Raw genomic sequence first — 20582 nt, forward strand, 5'->3', positions numbered from 1 at the left:
TGCGGGCTGCGGCAGAGCGCTGCGGCGGTACAGGCCTCTGCCATGAGGATCCCCGCCTCGGGGCCGGTGGCGGGCCTCTCGGAGCGGCCGGGCTGGGCGTGAGGAGGAGGCCTGGGGAGCCCGCCATGGGGGACAGGTGACGAGACCCCGGCAGTGAGGGCGGGCTGGCGGGCCGCGCGAACCCCGCTGACCGTCTCTTTGCCTGTCGCACCTCAGGTGGGTCCGCGTGACGGTGCTCCGCGGCTGCGTGGGCTGCAGGACCGTGGCGGTGCCGGCGACTGCAACCGGGCGGGACCTCAAGGAGCGCATCTTCTCTGAAACCGGCTTCCCCGTGGCGGAGCAGCGACTGTGGCGCGGAGACAGGGAGGTAGGTCAGCGCCAGGCCTGCCCTCTTAGATGGGCGCAGTCGTCTGCTGGCGGCAGGAAATTCACCGGCTCCTGTCTGTCACGGAAGACTGATGCTCAGATGATTCAAGACAGCTTTGTAAATAGCTGGAGCAGAATGGCAGGAGCGTAGTTGTGGGGTTTTTTGGTTTTTTGTTTTTTGGGTTTTTTTTTTTTTTTTTTTTTTGCATTTACAGAAGACATGATTTTTGATGGGTGTTGTGAACCAAGGAGTTTTTAAAATTCACAGACATCATTGATAGAACGGAATCATCATTTATATTTTCAGTTTCTAAGTTTAACAAGAATAGTGTTTTTAAAATGGCCTATTCTGGAGCCCTTCCCACTCCCTTTGTGGTTTGGGGCTGAGATCTGTGGCTTTGCATGTGCTGGACAAATACTCTACACTAATTTCTTTGAATCACAGAAATTTACAGCTGAAAAGGGTCTTCAGACATAACTTAATGCCCAAACTGTTATTTTGAGGAGAAAACCTAAAACTTCTGAAGTGCTAATGAATTACTTAGTCCACCAATACTTAGGAAAATGAGAACATTTCACACATTCAATTGTATTCTTAAAATGATGTGGCAAATCTTACAGTTTTCTTGAAAGGGAAGTTTAAGTTTTATTGGAAATGATCTTGTTCTTTAATTCTAATATCTTTTCTTTCTTATGTGATACAGACCATCATTTCCAGGACCTAAACAGTCAAATAAAATTACAGGAGTAACTTGAGTGTTGTGGATAGCATTTCTAGTTGGGTCTCCATACAGCTCAATTCAGAGTCCTCCAGGGTGGTCTTGACTTTTTTATACACTGAGTTGTTTTTCTGGTTTCCTGTACATTAGACATAGATTTCTGGTGAACCTGCTCTCATGCACCTCTATAGACAGGTCATTTCCTATCACCTTCCTCAGGGGTGCTTGCTGCTGTGCAGACACTGGGTTGCCCAAGGAGTTGATGCAGAACTACAGAGGAACACACTGTTACTGCTTTCTTTGTCTGTGACACCTTCCTTCTTACCCACCTTTATGGGTGTGCTCTTCTGCGTCTATTTGACTCCTGGGTCCACTTTGTGGTTGTGTTCCCTAAATGCATATACTAACATAACTCAGTTGTAGCTCTTGACATTGGAATAGTTTCTTACAGATGCCTTGACAAGACTCAGATTTGTGGTGGTGGAAGTGGTCATATGGTTTGGGTTGGGTGGTTGGGAGGGTGAAAGGGATCCAGGTCCGTCACTGACCTGGTTTGAGATCATGAGACTATGGCTATGAAGGTGAAATTGAAAGCATGGGGCGGGAAAGTAAGAAGGCTCAGTGCTGTGCCAGCCTGACAACTGAACTTAATGCTGGGAACCATGTGAAAGTGGAAGGAGAGAGCCATCTCTACAGACTGTTCTCTGACCTTCACACATGTGCTCTTATCATACACTCATAACATACCATACACATACCATACACACACCACATACACAATCACACACACACACACATATACCACATACACATACACACACCATACACACATACCAGACACAACATTCACAACATACATATACACACACATATATACATACATACATGCCACATATACTATACACACACACACACCATACACATATACCACACACACCACACACACTACAAATAAGCAAATGAAGGGATGGATATACAGGACACTTTGTAAAGGACAGAATTGGGGCAGTTGGTGCCACATGGACCTAAAGGAGGGACAGTGGAAGTAAACTAAGGCGGAAGGCTCCAAGGAGCATGTTTGCAAGCCTAGAACTAGACCAGGAGAGCAGGGGTTCCTTAGCAGATGACAAAGGCAGCTCATTTTGGAAGAAGTGTGGCAGTCAGTTTGCTTTTATATGTGGTTCAGCTGATGGTGAGACAAAGAAGGAGTTAGGAAAATGCACATAACGGAGAAGTGGGTGACCCAGATCCTGCTTGCCACTGCCATGTATATGTAACTAGAGCCAAATTCATGTGTCACGATCTGCTTTCCCATTTGGAAGTCTAGTCATCTCTAAGGCCTGTGACTGTAAAGACTGAAAGTCAGCTCACAACTGCAGATGGAACCGGAAAGAGAGGTCAGAGCTGGAGACAGGACGCGGCTGATGCTTAGCATTTCTCCCTTCTGTGTTTGGGGAGTGTGTGGGAAGAGGATCACTGAGCTCCCTGCCCTGTTCCATGACCTCTACACCCTGCTGAGCTCCAGGCTGTTCTTTGGCCTCTCTACCTACCACCTCATTTAATGCTCTGAAGAAACATTGTGTGTTGGCATTCTCTCCACAGGTGGACTTTACCTTTCAGTCCCATGCTACTTAGAACTTTCTAGATTGACATTATTAAATTCTGAATATTTTAGTGTGAGCAGCAGATGATAGTAGATAGAGATTTAGCTTTTCTCCTTTAATTCATCACAAGTGGGTCATGTCTCACCCCTGCCTCCCAGCTTTTGACTCTTGAACATCTCCCTGTGTCGTTGACATTAGAAAAAAAAAAAAAGAAGAGGTGTTGGGAGATCTGCTGAACAGTTATATTATCATACTGTTTAATAATTTGGATAGAGTCACTGTTTGGTAGTAACTGAGGATGCCTATCATTGAGGTTTGTAAGGGAGAATGAGGCTGTCAAGACCAAGCTTCTAATGATTTTGTACTCATTTTAAAAACAATGAGGCGGGCACTTTAAATAGAAGGTTGAAATTGCATCTTCGGAGAATAGAGACATTTTCTTTGCTCAGTTGTAGTATCCAAAAGAGAAGGGAAGAGGGCCTATACAAACCCCCAAATCTTGGCACACTCCATAGGGGTTAGACTGCTGAGGATGTCTCTACAGCCAGCTTGCTTTTTAGGAGTATCACTGTCCTGTGATAGCAACAGAGATTATAATCTAACAGATTGTTAATTGTCAGACCTACAGTTTTATCTGGTTAAGCAATTACACTTATATTAGGTGTCTAGTTTCTTGTAGTTGATTCTCTCTAAAACCTGGAAACTTCATAGGTTTCCTTCTTTTGCTCTTTTTGCCATCTCCTCCTCCCCCAGTGCACCGTAGTGATCCCAAATTGTATTAATAAGCACCAGTTTATGTATTACTTCTTTTTGTAATTAATTAGATGGTTAATTGTCCAGTGGAATGATCACCCATGATGATGTAATGGTTATCTTTGTGTTTGTATTTCATACGTCTGTGTAACCTAAATATATAACACAATGTTCCATTTACTTTTGTTGGTTATGGCTGTTAAAAGCAGCTTATCATTCTTTAGGTAATAAGCTGGATAGCTTTTTTCACTCAATGTTTCATTCTCAGTATCCACCTAAAGTGTATATAGCTTGGCTGTTCAGTATTCATTGTTGTGTGAAATTTTGCCATGCAAATATATCACAACATTTGGGTGATTTCTAAGTTAGGTTTTGTTTGTTGTTGTTTTGTTTTGTTTTGTTTTGTTAGTGGCAGTCAGTATTCTCATCTATGTTTCTTTGAGCATCCATGTAAGACATGCACTAGTTTTCACAGAATAGTTCCCAGGGTAAGCAGGTGTATGATATGCTTTATAACCAAGGAGATACAGAAAGTAAGGAGATCAAATGGGAGATGGTCATTAAAACCCAGAGCTGTGGAACAGCTGCTGCTGGGAGTGGAGAAATGCAGGTTAGATTGGAGAGATTGGAAATTGTGCACTTGGGCCTAGAAGTAGCTGCAGAGGAGCTTTGGGGAGAGATGTCCCCCTGAGGTGACTGTAGGTGGTGACACTACTGGTGAGAGATGTCCCCCTGAGATGACTGTAGGTGGTGACACTATTGGTGAGAGATGTCCTCCTGAAGTGACTGTAGGTGGTGACACTATTGGTGAGGGATGTCCCCCTGAGATGACTGTAGGTGGTGAACCATTGGTGAGAGATGTCCCCCTGAGGTGACTGTAGGTGGTGACACTATTGGTGAGAGATGTCCCCCTGAGGTGACTGTAGGTGGTGAACTATTGGTGAAGTGTGAAATAAAGATGAGAGTGCTAGAGGTTTCGAAAGCTGTGAGCTCACCTTTGTCCAGGTTGGTTTTTAAAGTACCTGCCTTTATTAGGAACTGGAAGGCAAACACTGAGGCATTTTTCAGGGAAGTTACAGCTTACTCACATTCTTTTAGGGGCAGATATGGTAATGTGTTCCAAAGGGAATGTCTAGGAACACAATTCTATGGGATATCCCTGAAAATAAATGAAAAATGTATTGCTATTTTAGGGAAATGCCATATAGAGTAATCCCAAGAAAATCGCCGTGCATATTAATATGCCAAATTTTGTCCTCTGATCTGTTGCAGTTTCTTGGAGCAGTGCTGTACACCAAATGCACATTAATATCATTGATTAAAAAGATGTTTGTGTTAAGGATCTTTTACATATTTGAAACTATGAATTTGGGATGATTTGGGCGGGGGTGTAGATCATGATAAAATACTTGCCTAGCACGTGAAAGGGAGGGAGGGAAGAAAGGAAGGGGTGAATTGTATGGTAGAAGAAAAATAGGTTTGAAAAATTCTAACTTAAATTTAGATAATTTAATTATTCCATAAAGATTTTAACTAGCATTCTGTTTTGCCCTCTGGAACGTTCCCATTAGAGCAACTTATATCTTGGTAAGGATAGTTAGTAAGTGTTACTTGAATGAAAAACATTTGAGGAGGTTTTGAAGTGACAGTATTGATGTTATTGAGAGACCAAATTTTTTAGGTTCAAATTCCATCTTAGAAAACTTGACCGAAGTTTAAACTCAAGTAAACTGCTACCTAGCACCGGTTTCCAGGTTAACACCCCCCCTCAATAAAAACTGAGCCTAGCTCCAGTTTCCAGGTTAACACTCCCCCCAATAAAAACTGAGCCTAGCTCCAGTTTCCAGGTTAACCCCCCCACCCCCTAATAAAAACTGAGCCTAGCTCCAGTTTCCAGGCTACCCCACATCAAGACCTGCATCTCCAGGTTATTCCCCAACAAATCCAGCATCTAGCACCAGTTTCCAGGTTATTCCCCAACAAATCTGCACCTCCAGTTTACAGCCCTCCCACATCCCCCCCCTGTCCCCAACAACCAACAATTAGAAGAAAAGCAGAGTTAAGTTTATGGTTTGGCTCCCAGCACCAGCCAATTATGCTAAAAGCCACAATAGCACCCCAATTAGATGCTTGCCAGACTAGAAACACTCACCCCTCGCTTGCCATTTTCTATTTCTGTAAAACCTTGTTCCTATGAGTGTTTGGGGCTTTCCTTCACCAGAACCATCCTGTGGGTATGCATAGCAGTGAGGTAAGCCCAAGCTCGAGCTTGTAAAGAACCTGGTGTGATCACATCGGATCGGCTCCTGGTTGGTCTTTCAGGGTTCATAAACACTTCCTTGGTACTATGTTGCTTCTTACACTTTCTGTTCTCTTTTTCAGATACCTGATTGGATCAAGATTGGAGATCTGACTTCCAAAACCTGTCATCTTTTTGTAAACCTTCAATCCAAAGGCTTAAAAGGGGGAGGTATAATACTGACTTTACCTGAAGTCTATGCCACAATTTAGTCCATTAAAGATTTTATTTTAATGCAGAAGCAGAGGGGAGGATCCTGGCTGCCAGGAGCTGGGAGGAGGGTGAAATGAAGAGGTGTTGGTCCAAGAGGTGAAATTTCAGCTGTGTAAAACAGATGAGCCCTGGAGATCTGCTGCCCAGTGAAGGGCCCAGCTGTGACTAGTGTCAGTGCTGGAACATGTACCTCAGAGCTTGCTAAGAAGAGCAGAGCATGGTGAGCATGCCTGTAATCTCAGTACACAGGAAGCAGAGGCAGGGGGATCTTCCACAAGACACTGTTTCAAAAACAATCAAGCAAACAATAAAGTAATAAAATTGTTAAGAAGGAACATCTTAATGCTTTTCCACAAAAGGAATGAAGTCAAAACAAAAGGGAGTTGGGAGAAACATTTGGAGGTGATTGATAGGTGAGGTGGTGATGATAATGACGTTTGATAGGTTCATGGATATATGCTGACCTCAAAGTTCATGCATTGAGTATTTGTAACTTTTTGTACACACTTCAATAAAGTAGCCTGAACTAAAGGTTTTATTTTAAACATGAAATGAGAGCATATTCAGGGAAGGGCTGCCCAAGTCAGAAGGAAATGGTGGATGTAGCTAGTTTTGTGCTAAGGGAAAGAAATCTGTTGACAAAGTCTTGCTTGGTCTTGGTCTTGATAATGATTGTGTCAAAATTATACAAATATATACAGGTTGAGAATCCCTAATGCAGAAATCTGAAATAGGCCAAAGGCACCTGGCATGATGCCAACAATGAAAAGTTCAATACTTGACCTCTTATGACAGTTTATAGTAAAAGCACAGGCACACTAAAAATTTTATATAGATTGCCCTCAGGCTATGGATCTAAGGTGTATATTAAATATACATGGATTTCTTCTTTGGCCTTGGATTGCATCCTTAAGATAGTTTATTAACTAGTGCAAATATTCTGAAGTCTAAAGACGAATACTCTGGTTTGAGCCTATGGTGATGGTTACTTTGTGTAAGCACTTCCTTATTTTTTATTTATATGCAGATTTTACAATTTTCTTGTTCTTACAAATTTTTTCCCCATCTTCCTCTTCACATCTTCCTGCCACCAATCTGAAGACAGCCTGGTCATCTGGGGTAGAGCAGTGCAGGCAGGCCTGGTCAGCTGGGGTAGAGCAGTGCAGGTAGGACTTAGTTCTTAGTCAGTCACTGGACGTCAGAGCCATCAGAGTATCGGTTATGTTTGAGATAATAAGAATGTGACAATAAGTGACATTATTTCTGGTTTGTTTTTTATTACAGGAGCAATAAACAACACCAGTTATTTAATCACCTTAGAAAATGGCAGCACCTTTATTCCTCTGTCATGCTGCTTGCTGTTGAATTAGTCTTTTGTGGAGGTGTGCCTTGGGAAAATCCTAGAAACCTAATGTGTCATTTAGTTAAATGTCTTGAGCTTTGATAACACTGCATTGGCTTTACTTTCCATGAGTTGGTCCTAGGATTCTGTTGTGCCATACATGAGACCATGCAGCAGGGCCAGATCACACACAAGAGGAAAGTCACGACATCCTATTTTTCTAAATCTTTTAAAATATATTCTGCATTTTAGGTCGATTTGGACAAACAACTCCACCTCTTGTTGATTTTCTCAAGGATATTTTAAGAAGATATCCAGAGGGAGGACAGATCCTTAAGGTAGGAGATCTGATAGTCCTGTGTGCTTTACCTTCAGAGTGAAACACTAAGATTTCATTGTATTACTTTGCCTCCATGGCCACAGTGCATAGCTGCATAAAGTAGATTTGAGAATACAGGGAGGAGGGCTTGTGGGTACAGGACTACACTAAGCTGCTGCACGCTCACTCTCTTTAAACACAGTATCTTCTACGAATGCTTTTGTAGAGCAGGGAGTCCTGGTGGCATGCACCAGCCATCAATCAAATAACCAACCAATAGTTCAGCAGTCTAATACCAGTCCATGTAGAGGTCAGGAGCACAGGCTTGTTTGGCCTCTGGATTTAGAGGCTTGTTTTGTGAGAGAGTGTACTTTAATAGGGTACTTATTTATTTATGTTTGTATACATATGATCGCAATATTTTTCCTCCAAGATGGAGTATAATTCTCTTTGTAGTCCTGGTTGGCCTCAAGTTTATAATGCTTCTGATTCAGTCTCAGTGCTGAGGTTATGGACATCACTTGGGGTATATTCTTTAAGTATGAATATACCCATTAATAGGAAAAAATTAGACATCTACAAAAAAGGCAATGAAAGAAGATTTTGTGGAAATTCGGTTTGGTATTTAGTAAGAACCCTCCTTAATGAACTGGGGCAGTAGATCAGTGGCCTTGGAGGAGCTCATTATAGCGTCACTTGTTGTTCAGCCTGTGATTGGCAGTTGGGACCTGGAACTTAGTGTTTTATCTTCAGTTTTCTGGTTTTCCTAATCCCTGCTTCCCACAATGCATGTAAGTCATGAAGACAAACTCTATGCTTTCATTGTTTGTAAGCTAACATAGTATTCTACCAGTCATTTAGTTCTTACTGCCCACCCAGCATATTAACATCATGCTCATTTTTAAAGACTTTGTTGGACTTGAACAGAAAGGAAAGGGATCCAAGCCATGAAAACACCTATGAGAGATGGCAGCTGTGTAAACAGGAGCCATAGCTGCTGTGGGTGTGTGGGTAGTTAGAGACAGTTCACGAGTTCATATTCAGGCTAGATGTATGGCTGGTAGCCCAAACCTCCAGCCTTCCAGTTTTTGGTTCTGAGGCTCAAACCCAGGGCCTCTCATATGCTAGACAAGCACTGTATCCTCCAGCTATACTGAAGTACACATAAGGCCTGTGGATGTACTTGGTGAACCTGATAAGCCCAATCCCAGCTTGGCTGTTTGTCTCTTTTCCCAGAGTTCTTTGACAGTTGTACTCTTCTAGAGGCTTTGCCAACAGCGTTGCTTTAGTATCAGCTGGAGTGCTCTTTAATTTAGTGATTCCAAGGTTCCAGGGAAATAAAAAGGACTCTCCCTAATGTCAGATGTTGATGAGTTTGATGATATGGGGTGATTTTTTTGTGTGGGGGCTTTTCTAACCACCCACATATCCAATTAAGGTGGTAGCCTTCAGTTTGCGTTGTTAGTAGTAGCCTATTCAGGAATGTATCATGTGATGATTTTCTCTTACAGAGCCTGTAGACAGGGTCTAGAGAGTAAGGTAGGGGCTCCAGAGTTTCATTCAAGTTTTGATGAGTGTAGGTCTATGACTTGAATCTTATTTCATCTGTAGCTTGTTTCTACTTGACCAGAATGTTTTGTTTAGAAGTATTTGAGTGGTTAGGACTGAGAATTTTGTTGATGCTGTTGCCCTTTCCTTTCTAGATCACAGATGTCTGGGCACCCACCAACTCACCCATATCCAACAAATAATCAATGCTACTCCCTTTATGAGTGGTTCTCAGTACTAAGATACTTCCTGTCTCAGGCATGTCAGGCTCTCTAGAGTATTGCCTATTAAGGGTGCATGTAGAAGAATACTATTGAGTGCCCTTGTTTCTAGGAGAAAAAAGGATTCTAAGATTCTTTTTTAAAGTTTGGTAAACAATTGAGAACTAATGGTCTATTTTTGGAAGCTGTTTAAGCTATCTCAGAATGGTCTGTATAGAGCTTTGAATTAGAATAGTCTCCTTTGATTTAACAAAGGTTTTGGGTGGATTTGTCATACTTCCAGGATTTGTAGGTAGAGGCTAAACGATAGCTGTTTCAAAGGTGATTTTCAGGTGTATTGCTGGGAGACTTCCCAACTCCTGTGTATGTAGGAACTACTTTCAATAAGGAACTTAACTATAGCTTAACTTCACCCATGGAGAGAGTGAGGTTTTCTTCTCTTTAATATACTTACTTTTTAGATATTATAGGTAAAACAAAGTTGGATAGTAGATTATTATATTAATGTCATTTTTGGTGTATTTCATTATTAGGAATTAATTCAGAATGCAGAAGATGCTGGGGCCACAGAGGTTAAATTTTTATATGATGAAACACAATATGGAACGGAGACTCTTTGGTCAAAAGATATGGCGCAATATCAGGGTAAGAATAAATTGGAGTAAATTTTATATTTTATACTAATGGTGATTTTTAATGATTTACAGTAATTTACTTAATAAACAATGTAATTATCATTTGTTCTTCTTGGCATGTTTAATTTAGGTGGTGTTGTGTTTTTTTTCCCCTCTTCTTTTGGTGGAAGATGTTTCTGCCAGTTGGTAGTATCCTTAGAGAAAAAAAAATAAAAATTAAGTGCCTAGCAATGTAATCACATAGCCTCCCATTCTTGTCAGTCAATCTGTACTTTATTTTATGAATTAGATAAAGGACACTGCCTCTGTATAAAGACCATTCCTTTGCATTTGCAAAGACGTTGTAAGAAGTTGTGTTTTTGTATATTGTCTTCTACTTTAGGGCTGCCCTTCTGCTGGGGGTGAGAACATAGACTCACTAGGAGGAGGGAAGAGGGGGAGTGAGAGGGAAAGTCACAGTAGAGCCATTACCTGTGATGCTTGTCAGCTTGCTTGCACTCTGAAATGTGGAAGAATGTGTATGTACCTGAGCTCAGCTCTGAAATTGGTGAATGATTGTGAATACTTGTATATGATGAATGGACAGTAACTGTGAACAAGAAGTCTTAGCTCATTTTCTTAGATATCACTGAGAGAAGTTTAAGTGACAAAACGGTGTTTTGTGAAGATAGCCACCCTTGTTATTGGCTATTTAGCACTTATTGCCTTGGTTACTGTCATTCTGACATTAGTTTTATGACTTGACCATTGAACTTGGATCTGGAAAAAGATATATATCGTGGTACTATCAGGAGGCTTGCACCCTGGTTCTGAGTCCTGTCACCTTGCTGACTCTGATGCCTGCCGACCAGTCATTCACTGGTGAGGGGATTAGCTTGTAGTTTCTTGGCTCTAATTTTATTATTTAATGTCCTGCATGTGATGGGTTATCCTTATGGCCGGGTGTTCTGTGTTCATTGTTCTGATGCGCTGTGCTGGTGAGGATGCAGAGCTCCCAGAAACATTTCTTAAGGGTTTTGCTTCCAGTCTTCATTAAAGAAAATGTTGAAACAGCTGGGTATAGTGGTGCACACTTTTAGTCCCAGCACTCAAGCTGATGGATTTCTGTGAGTTCAAAGGCAACCTGATCTGTATAGTGAGTTCTAGGCCAGCCAGACCTCCACTTAGCATTTCAACATCCCACCACCACAAACGCCCCAAAAGATAGAAACAGTCATACACCTTCCTCCAATGGCTCAGGGGTCACCTCACAAGAGGAGGTGGTGTTGGGGCCCCTATAAGCCTGACAGCCAGCAGGGAAGTGGGAGGTGAAGAGAGAAATTGGAGTCAGTACAACTTTTACAAGCTCTGGGTCAGAACTTCCACAGTCTGACCTCAGGGTTTCTTTTACTTACACATTTAAGCACAGTAAACTTTGTGAAAAAAGAAGCTTCCACGAAATAGTTATCACAACAAAGCTTTAGTCACAGCTACATGGAAACTTCCTAGCAAAGTAGCAAAGCACCTGTGACCTTTGCAATGTGAGTGAGTTCTATTGGTGGATAAACAGAGCTCAGGGCAAGGCCTACAGAGGGAGGATGTGTAATAAGCATGGGATAGAGTTGATGGAGAATGTGAAGTACCTGGGACCTCTTTCATAAGGATGGACTCTCTCCACTGGGAGACTAAGCTTAGGACCAGGGCCTAAACAATGCTCATGATACTGGGGGATTCAGGAAGGCTGGCTGCATAGAACAGCAAAAAGATCACTAGGTTGTTAGGCAATACCCACTCCAGCTTTCTGGGTGACCAGGGATCAGTCATTTTTCTTCCTTTGAAGAAAATAGGTCTGAATGTTTAATAAGTCTTGTTCTACCAATTTTTTCTTCATCTGAGCCTTCTAGAGAAGTGAGAAGACTGCATAAACCAGAGGCATAAATGTATTTTCTGGATACAACAGACATTCATATATAAACTGATGGCAGCCATGACTCACTCCATGCACAAGCTCAAGCCTGGTGACCCGTGATAGAATAGGGACTAGTCAGGGAGTCCCGCCCCTAACTGAGGGTCTCAGCTCTTAGCTTTCCTGTGGATTCTAGGAGGAAGATGACTGTCCCTTCTCAATGGTGGTCTGCTGTAGTACTGGTAACTCTGCTGGGCTTCTTAATTCCCTTTTAGAGGTCTTAAAGTTATATAGTTTTTTTTTTTCTAGATTCTGCCAAGAAATTCACTCCTGGGCCTATTCTATATTATTTCCTTTTGTGTCTGATATTTTTAGTGAAAAGGGAGTAGGCAGAACCATATAATATTTGACTGATGTCATTTTATATTAGCTGTAGTTAGCTATTGGGTATTAACAAGCCATTTATTACTATTTTTGCATATTACGTGAAATTATATATGATATAACATAAAAATTAATATTATACTGAAGACTTACTGTATCATAATAGAAATAGCTGACAATGTAAGGGCTCTTCTCTATGGTGTGTGCTGTGGTGAGCCTTTATTTATACCACAGTGGATTCTTAACCCTCCTGTGTGGGGAGGTAAAGCTCTTATCTTGGTATAGATGAAGAAGCTGAGCCTGTGGCTGTAATTGATAACAGTGAATCTGGTGACACTAGACCCCCTTGCCTCCTGAGTACTTTTTCACAGCTGTGTGCTTGTCCTTTTCAAAATAGTCTTTGCAGCCTTGATCAATTTCATGTCCTGACTTTGTTTTAAGCATAGCAGTTGCACTAATTAACACAACCACAACAAAAACCAGTCAGGCCAACATTCCGTATTTAGAGAAGCTTACAGAGAGATGTTCTTTGGGCATTGGGAATCTCCATGTAGTTCATTAGCATGGAGGTTGCACAGGTCTAAGGATATACATATTGGCTCTGTGCTTTATTGTGTTTGTGTTATTCTTAAGCAACTTTTCAAAAGAAAACATTGATCATATTTAAAGTTGATATTGTTGCTTATATTTATATAATATTAGGATTTCTGAAAACAAATCTCAAAAGAGAGTATTTGCTCAGAATTATAAATACAATATATTGTTAAAGAAACCACTTTGGAGATAGCATTATAATTTCAAATAATTTATTTAAATATTTACCACATTCATGACTATTTAAATTATACCATCAATGCCTTCTATAGAAATCAAGTAAAGCAAAATCAAAACCACACAACGCAAATATTCACAAAGTGATTACTAACATTAGTAATTAATTTATTTCTGCTTTATGAAAAAATATAGTGACAAAGTTATTTAGGTTGAAGGTTTTCTTAATATATTACTCTATACATCTAGAGACTGATCTATGCTTGACTTACGTTCAGTTTTGAATGGATGAGCCTATTCAGTATACATAAAAAGAATAAATAGCAACAGATGGATGGATGGATGGATGGATGGATGGATGGATGGATGGATGGATAGATAGATAAAGCATCAGGTCACTTGCTGAATGCATCCTGTTAAAGTTAATATTTAGAACGACGTTTTCTTGGGCTGACTATCTAAGCGGTGGCTCTGCTTAGCTCAGGCTGCCATGCTCCACAGCCTGAAGCCAAGCACTCCACAGCTGGAAGTGTCCAGAGACCACAGGCATGCCATAGCTAGAAATGGCCAGCTAGAAACACTGGCCCTGGCACCCACGAGACACCATCGTGGGAGATGGCTCTGCTAGTCTTCCATGCTGTCTCCACAAGACTTGGCTAAGCCCAGACCATCTCACCATTCATGTGGTACCTGGTAGAAATGAGACTCTAATGGCTAAAGATTATCCAATAGCTTTATATATTTGGTAATGCTCAAATATCAAGATGCCCACACCATTGGAAGTGTTACCCAATTAACTAACCTAGTTATAAGTTGTTATCCAGGACTGCTCTTGATACATTCGTGGTCATCCATGGCACCTACATCTCTCTCCACCTTTCTCTCCTCCTCTTCCTCCTCCTCTTCCTCTTCTTATTCCTCCTCTTCTTCTCCTTACTGCTCTCACCTTAGCTCCTCCCAACTTGTGGGGAAAATATGCCACTACAGCATCCAGCAGAAATTTATTGAGAAAGCCCCCTTAAGATAAACCAGCTAGAGTTCCCAATAGAGAGTCTGGGGCAGAATAGTGTCTCTCCCCAGAATGGTGTCCAAGTAAAAGAACAAACCACTAGAGATGACATCATCCAATTGGACACAACTTCCAACAGAAAATGACTAGGGAAGTTGAGACAATCAGACTGGAATTCACCACTGAACTTTCTTGGATGAGCTTCCCACAGTGGAACTGGTTCTCTTTCACATTGCAGAACTTTTCTATCATGGGATAAATGGTAATAACATTCTTTAGAAACACTTTACCTTCTAGATATTCGCTAGGACACAAAGGTTTTACCCGTGCACTGTTTTGCTGTCCTTATTCCTCCCTGTCACAGAGTTAGGGGCCCCAGACCATCCTCACAAGAGGCCCTAGAGAGACACTGGCACAAGCATGCTTGGGTCTGAAATGGAAAAGGGCAGCACTGATCCTAGAGCTCCTTGGTGAGCTCAGACAGTACATATAAGTTTATCAGTCTGATGTGTACTGCACACATCTTCAAGAAATTCCACCTACAAAGAGTAATTTAAGTACAGTATTCTAGAGTTTCCACAGAGTATGGTGCACTGTGGCAATATCCTTGTTTGCTCTGTATTTCTTGGTATTTAAGTTCCATAATTCTCTTAATTTCTTCTTTCAGGACTTTTGACAAATAATATATTTATCTGGCTGTTAGCTTTTACCAAATTTGTTTTTATTTTTATTTTGAAGACAATTGAAATAATAATGCAAAATTTAGTTGTTGTACTCTTGTGTCCATTTTCTCATCATACCAGTTTTGTTTGACTTTGTTGGTTTTTTTGTTTGTTTGTTTGTTTTTGTGTGGATGAGTCTCCTGAAACAGAGCTGTCCGTTCTGGTGTGCTCCTTGCTAAGTGTCTGCTTGTGCATTTCAACACCCAGGGTCGGCTCTCTATGTTTACAACAATGCAGTTTTCACCCCCGAGGACTGGCATGGCATTCAGGAAATAGCAAGAAGCAGGAAAAAAGATGATCCCCTGAAGGTTGGAAGATTTGGAATTGGGTTTAATTCTGTCTACCATATAACAGGTGCAGTATTGGGTGTGGGCAAGTGGGGAGTAGAGCCAGCCAGACTATAGATGAATGTTAGCAAATCTACTGTATTTACATTAACATTGATATTTTGTTTCATATTGACTATGTGACATATTAAAATTATAATGCTATAGACTAAAACGTAGTTGTTACACATAAGTCTTAGTGTTGTGTTTACGTAGTCATCTTTTGGAAGATCACCTTTAGGTCTCTGAGCGTGGTTCATTTGTGTATGTTGAAGCACACCTGAGGATTGCACAAGTGTAGAGATTATTATGCAGGAGTTTAGAGCAGACCAGTTGCCCCATGTGTATAGCTCAGTGTCCTGTTGTCCCCTACTTGACAGTGAACACATTGATATGGAACATTTGCCCCAGAAGGCTCTTTTGCAGTCTAGAGATTTGAGAATACCACAGGTTATGCTTGTACAATGTCAGAAGTCTCTCTGACTTGATTTCACTGAGCTATGTGACATTGGGTAAAGGGTCTAGAGACAAATATATCCTACATTGTACTGTTTATGGATTTAGTAGATAAAAGATTTGCTACTTAAGGTGAATAAGAATTTAGGTAATTGTCACAACAGGACTTGCATTTGACAAGTACACATCTTAAAGGGCTGGCAGACTTTACTAGAGTGAGATTGTGAGTGGAGGTTAGAGGCTAAGGTCTGCAGGGAGACAAAACACACCAGAATTACCCATGGGAAGCTCTTTGAGTAGCACCATGGATAAGAGTTTCTTGCAGTATGAGAAATCTGACAAAGCCAGTTCTGCCAGTGTTGAACTATCACTGTCTTTAGTTGAAGAACAAAAGAAGCAGTTGACATTAGTCTAGAGGCCATGTGGTAAGATGTGGATCTCTAAGAACTGTAGCTGTGCATCATGTGAGTCCTTCCCTAGGCAAGCTTGTGGCTCAGTCACTGTGGGGTCTGCACTTGCTCAGTTACGTGGCAGTGGGAGCAACCTGCATCATTGGAGTAGAAAGTTAAATCCTTAATTTTGAGCACAAGTTATAACTCTTCTCTTTCTAACTGGCTTTATGTGACAATGCATTGAATATAAACATCTAAATAGTGTTTATATCTTAATACTTTATGAGTGTTTAAAGATGTAACCAGATTTTTCACAAAAACATGGAAGTTTCTATTACTGGCTCTTATTAGATTGCCTCAAACCAGAAACCATGATGTATCACCTTCAATGTATGAAATTACTTGTTGAAGAGTTTTATGTGTCAGACTATTTCTCATGTAATATTTTGGTGGTAGTTATCATTTCATTATGGCCGCAATTATAATTGTTCATTGGACTTCTGAGTTGGTCATGCTTTGGTTTTCAATTTTGCAGATGTTCCTTGTATCTTTAGTGGTGACCAGATAGGAATGCTAGATCCTCATCAAACACTTTTTGGCCCCCATGAATCAGGCCAATGTTGGAATCTCAAAGATGACATCAAAGAAATAAATGAGCTTCCGGATCAGTTTGCACCCTTCATTGGTGTTTTTGGAAGCACCAAGGAAACCTTTACAAATGGCAGCTTCCCAGGGACATTTTTCCGTTTCCCTCTTCGCTTACAGCCTTCCCAGCTTAGCAGCAATCTCTACACTAAGCAGAAGGTTCTGGAGTTGTTTGACTCTTTCAGGGCAGATGCAGACACAGTGCTACTCTTCCTGAAGAGTGTGCAGGCTGTGTCTTTACATGTCCGAGAGGCCGATGGGACAGAAAAACTGGTATTTCGAGTGACTGCTAGTGAGAATAAGGCCCTGAAACATGAACGGCCAAATTCTATCAAGATTCTGGGAACGGCTATAAGTAACTATTGTAAAAAGATCCCAAGCAACAGTGTCACCTGTGTAACGTATCATATAAACATCGTTCTAGAGGATGAGAGCACGAAAGATGCCCAGAAGACGTCCTGGTTGGTCTGTAACAGTGTGGGGGGGCGGGGCATGAGTAGTAAACTAGACTCTTTGGCTGATGAATTGAAATTTGTCCCAATCATTGGACTAGCCATGCCTTTATCAGGCAGGGATGAAGAAGATGGAGCAATATCAGATTTCTCAGGAAAAGCGTTTTGTTTCCTTCCTTTGCCTCCTGGTGAGGAAAGCAGAACAGGGCTTCCAGTTCACATCAGCGGCTTCTTTGGCCTGACTGACAACCGCAGGAGCATAAAATGGAGAGAGCTGGACCAGTGGAGAGACCCTGCCGCCTTGTGGAATGAGTTTCTTATTGTGAACATTGTTCCCAAAGCGTATGCTACTCTCATCCTAGATTCAATAAAGCGCCTGGAGACAGAAAAGAGCTCGGACTTCCCCTTATCAGTTGACGCCATCTACAGACTTTGGCCTGAGGCCAGCAAGGTCAAGGCACACTGGCATCCAGTGTTGGGTCCTCTGTTTAGTGAACTGTTCCAGCATGCTGTGATTTATTCAATTAGTGGCGAGTGGGTGAAGCTGGAGCAGGTGTACTTCTCAGAACTTGATGGAAGTTTAGAATCCACACAATCTGTGCTCAACTACCTCCAGAGCTCAGGGAAGCAGATTGCCAAGGTACCAGGGAACTTGACTGCTGCTGTTCAGCTCAGTGCAGCCTCTGCCACTTCCAGTGCATCTCCTGTGAGGAAGGTGACACCTGCGTGGGTGCGGCAGGTACTGAGGAAGTGTGCACACCTGGGCAGTGCTGAAGAAAAGCTCCATCTTCTGGAATTTGTGCTTTCTGACCAAGCCTACAGTGAGCTGCTTGGCCTTGAGCTGCTGCCTTTACAAAGTGGGGCTTTTGTGCCCTTCTCCTCATCTGTCTCTGATCAAGATGTTGTTTACATCACCTCAGAAGAATTCCCTAGGTAGTTATTGTGTGGCTCAGACACTGGTTGATCTTGTCAGTAGGGGGCTGTTCTTTTTACAGAGTCATTTACTGGCAGGTGTCTGTGTGAACTTTGTGAGTGGGTGAGGCATGAAATGTTAAAACATACATTTTATATTTTAAAATGAAAAGGCATTCTAGCATTTGCCAATTACAAGATTACATAAAAGCTGGGTTTATTGCCTTTTATTGACAGTCCCAGCTGTTTGGGAGGCTTAGGCAGGAGGACCACTTGGACCTGGGAATTCCAAGACAACATAGTAGTAATATCTTGTCTCAAGAACAATTATTCTAGTAGCTATTTGTCAGACACAACGCTGAAAACAATTATTATGAAGAGCTAATAGAGGTACAGTTAGAATTACTTTGATGAAATATACATTCAAGTAGTATATTAAATAACTATTTCTTTGTGGTTTTAAGACAGGGTGTCATTGTGTGTCCCAGACTAGCCTGGAGAGCAGTTTTCTTGCTTCAGCCACCCAGGTTGTGTACATCATCATACTTAGCTTCAGTAACTAAGGGTTTTTAAAGCTGAGGGTTGACTATTTAGACTGGTTTTGAGTTTTCATGGCGTATGATGCCCTCATATTTTACAGCAAAGCCTAAAGCAAAGTTTGATGTGTACTATAATTGACATAAAATAAAATAGCAGGTTTAACTGGCTTGAAATTACATGGTGGACGTTTTTAACCATAGAATTGTTAGAATTGTAACTGCTGTGTACTTCTTGCATTCTAGGTCCCTTTTCCCAGGTCTTGAAGCAAGACTTATTTTGGAGAACTTGAAGCCTCACCTTTTAGCTGCTTTAAAAGAAGCTGCACAGACCCGAGGTATTATAACTGTTCAGTGCTGTTCTTACATTTTTGGTTGTAAGCCTAACCTTTAATGGCTAAGCCATCTCTCCACCCCTCTGTGCTTTTCTCTTTCTAAAAATACAGCTTTTCCTCTAATAAGATTTCTTCTAATAAATATCCATTTTAGACGTATAAATCTGAGTTCATATGGCTCAGCCTAGGAGAATTGTTCACTTTAAGATGTGTCAGGAGCCATTCTAGCATCTAACAAGAATCCAAAGGCGGTGTCATTGAGGACCTTATGTCGTAGCTCTTGGTAGCAGTGGGCATTTGCAGGAAGTGTATCTGAACCTGTACAGTGCTTTTGGTTTTTTCCCAAATGCTTGCTAGTTCTTTTCAGACTCTCCTGTCCTCAGATCTTGCAGCATGTGTGATAACAATGAAAGTGATTGTTAAATTTCACAGATGAGAGGAAAAGGTTAGGTCAGGGTTTTCAGATGAGTACAGGAGACCTGGTTTTCTGCCTTGTCCCTCGTGTCTGCTATACCACATCCTGCCACAGTTATAGGTGGTTAGCTATCAGATGTGATCAACTTCCAAGAAATGTGTTCCAATACAATTCCAAATCACTGCCAGGGAAGGGGACTGAGAAGACCTAGGAAAGCCATAAATGCCCTTCATTGGGAATGACTTTTGGGAAATGACAGTAATTTGGAGGGAAAATTACCACGGTTCTGACTCTTATTCTATCTCCCAACTTCTGCAAATATTCTATCACCTAAAAAACTACTGTCTGGACTTTTCTGGACTTACTGTTAGACATTTGTCCCTAGATTTCAGAATTTGTTTTACCAAGGAGCTTATTCTATGTGATATGTCTTAGACAACACATGGCCTTTTCCTTTCAAGGAAAAGTTGTTAATCATTTATAATTTTATCCACTAAAAATGCGTGAAAGGATTTGGAATTTGTCAGGGTAATGAGGTAGGAGTTAAAAGTGAGAGCAAGAATGAGCCTATAAATGTTTCTTGTCACAAGGATTTGTGCCTGTGGGACTTGCAGTGATACTGGTTCTCCACATCCAGATGACTCATTTGTTGTGAATCGTTCTCTTCAAGGAAGTCTGTTGAAGTATTTTAACATGGATTCCCACAGATCCTTCTACGCATCCTCCCCTCTCTTTTCTCCTTTTTATGTCAAGTTGTATTGTTTTATGTTGCTGGGGGTTGGGAAGAACTTGGCGCATTCACTGCATATCTATTGAGTTTGATTCTAATTTGTGTAGTTCTAGCAAGGCAGGCTACTTTAAAGTTTTTCAGTAATAACACATGGTAGGCATTCGTATGGGACCAGATCATACAGACAGAAATGGTAGTCCAGTCCAGTGCCTAGCACATAACTGCCTGTGTGTGGAATCAGTTGTGATCACTTTAATTGGAGATCCATAGTATTTTAAAATCAGAATGTCAGCCGTAGCCCTCTCCTTTTCTCTTGTTTCTCCTCTTGTGTGCCCCTTTAAAATACTGTTGCTATCCTCGAAAGTTGCTCCCACAGTCAACCATTAGTCTATCATCTTTGTTCTGCAACTGTAAGTTCTTTCCAACAATTCGTAGAAGCGTTCTGTTTGCCTTTTTGTCTGTGGATCTGCCACTGTTGTGTTGCAGATCCCATCCTTTCTTGTGACATTACTTCACTTTTGGAATTAACCGTTGCTGTGGCACTCACTCTTCATGTGAATGTGGCACTCAGCTGCTATGGGTTGTCCATGGGT

General features: G+C 41.4%; 1 protein-coding gene across 1 annotated transcript in view; it reads left to right on the top strand.

Moving 5' to 3' along the window:
• Positions 1–221: 221 nt before the first annotated feature.
• The window catches only part of Sacs (sacsin molecular chaperone), a 41389-nt gene continuing 21028 nt past the window's right edge, over positions 222–20582 (top strand). The window contains exons 1-7 of the mRNA XM_028758681.1: positions 222–367; positions 5825–5912; positions 7549–7634; positions 9918–10029; positions 14998–15144; positions 16500–17994; positions 18756–18847. Coding sequence (XP_028614514.1) covers positions 10014–10029; positions 14998–15144; positions 16500–17994; positions 18756–18847 — 1750 coding nt within the window. The 5' untranslated portion in view covers positions 222–367; positions 5825–5912; positions 7549–7634; positions 9918–10013. The remainder of the gene's footprint in view (positions 368–5824; positions 5913–7548; positions 7635–9917; positions 10030–14997; positions 15145–16499; positions 17995–18755; positions 18848–20582) is intronic.

Source organism: Grammomys surdaster, unplaced genomic scaffold (assembly GCF_004785775.1).
Source record: "Grammomys surdaster isolate TR1022 unplaced genomic scaffold, NIH_TR_1.0 126219, whole genome shotgun sequence".
NCBI classification, from domain to species: domain Eukaryota; kingdom Metazoa; phylum Chordata; class Mammalia; order Rodentia; family Muridae; genus Grammomys; species Grammomys surdaster.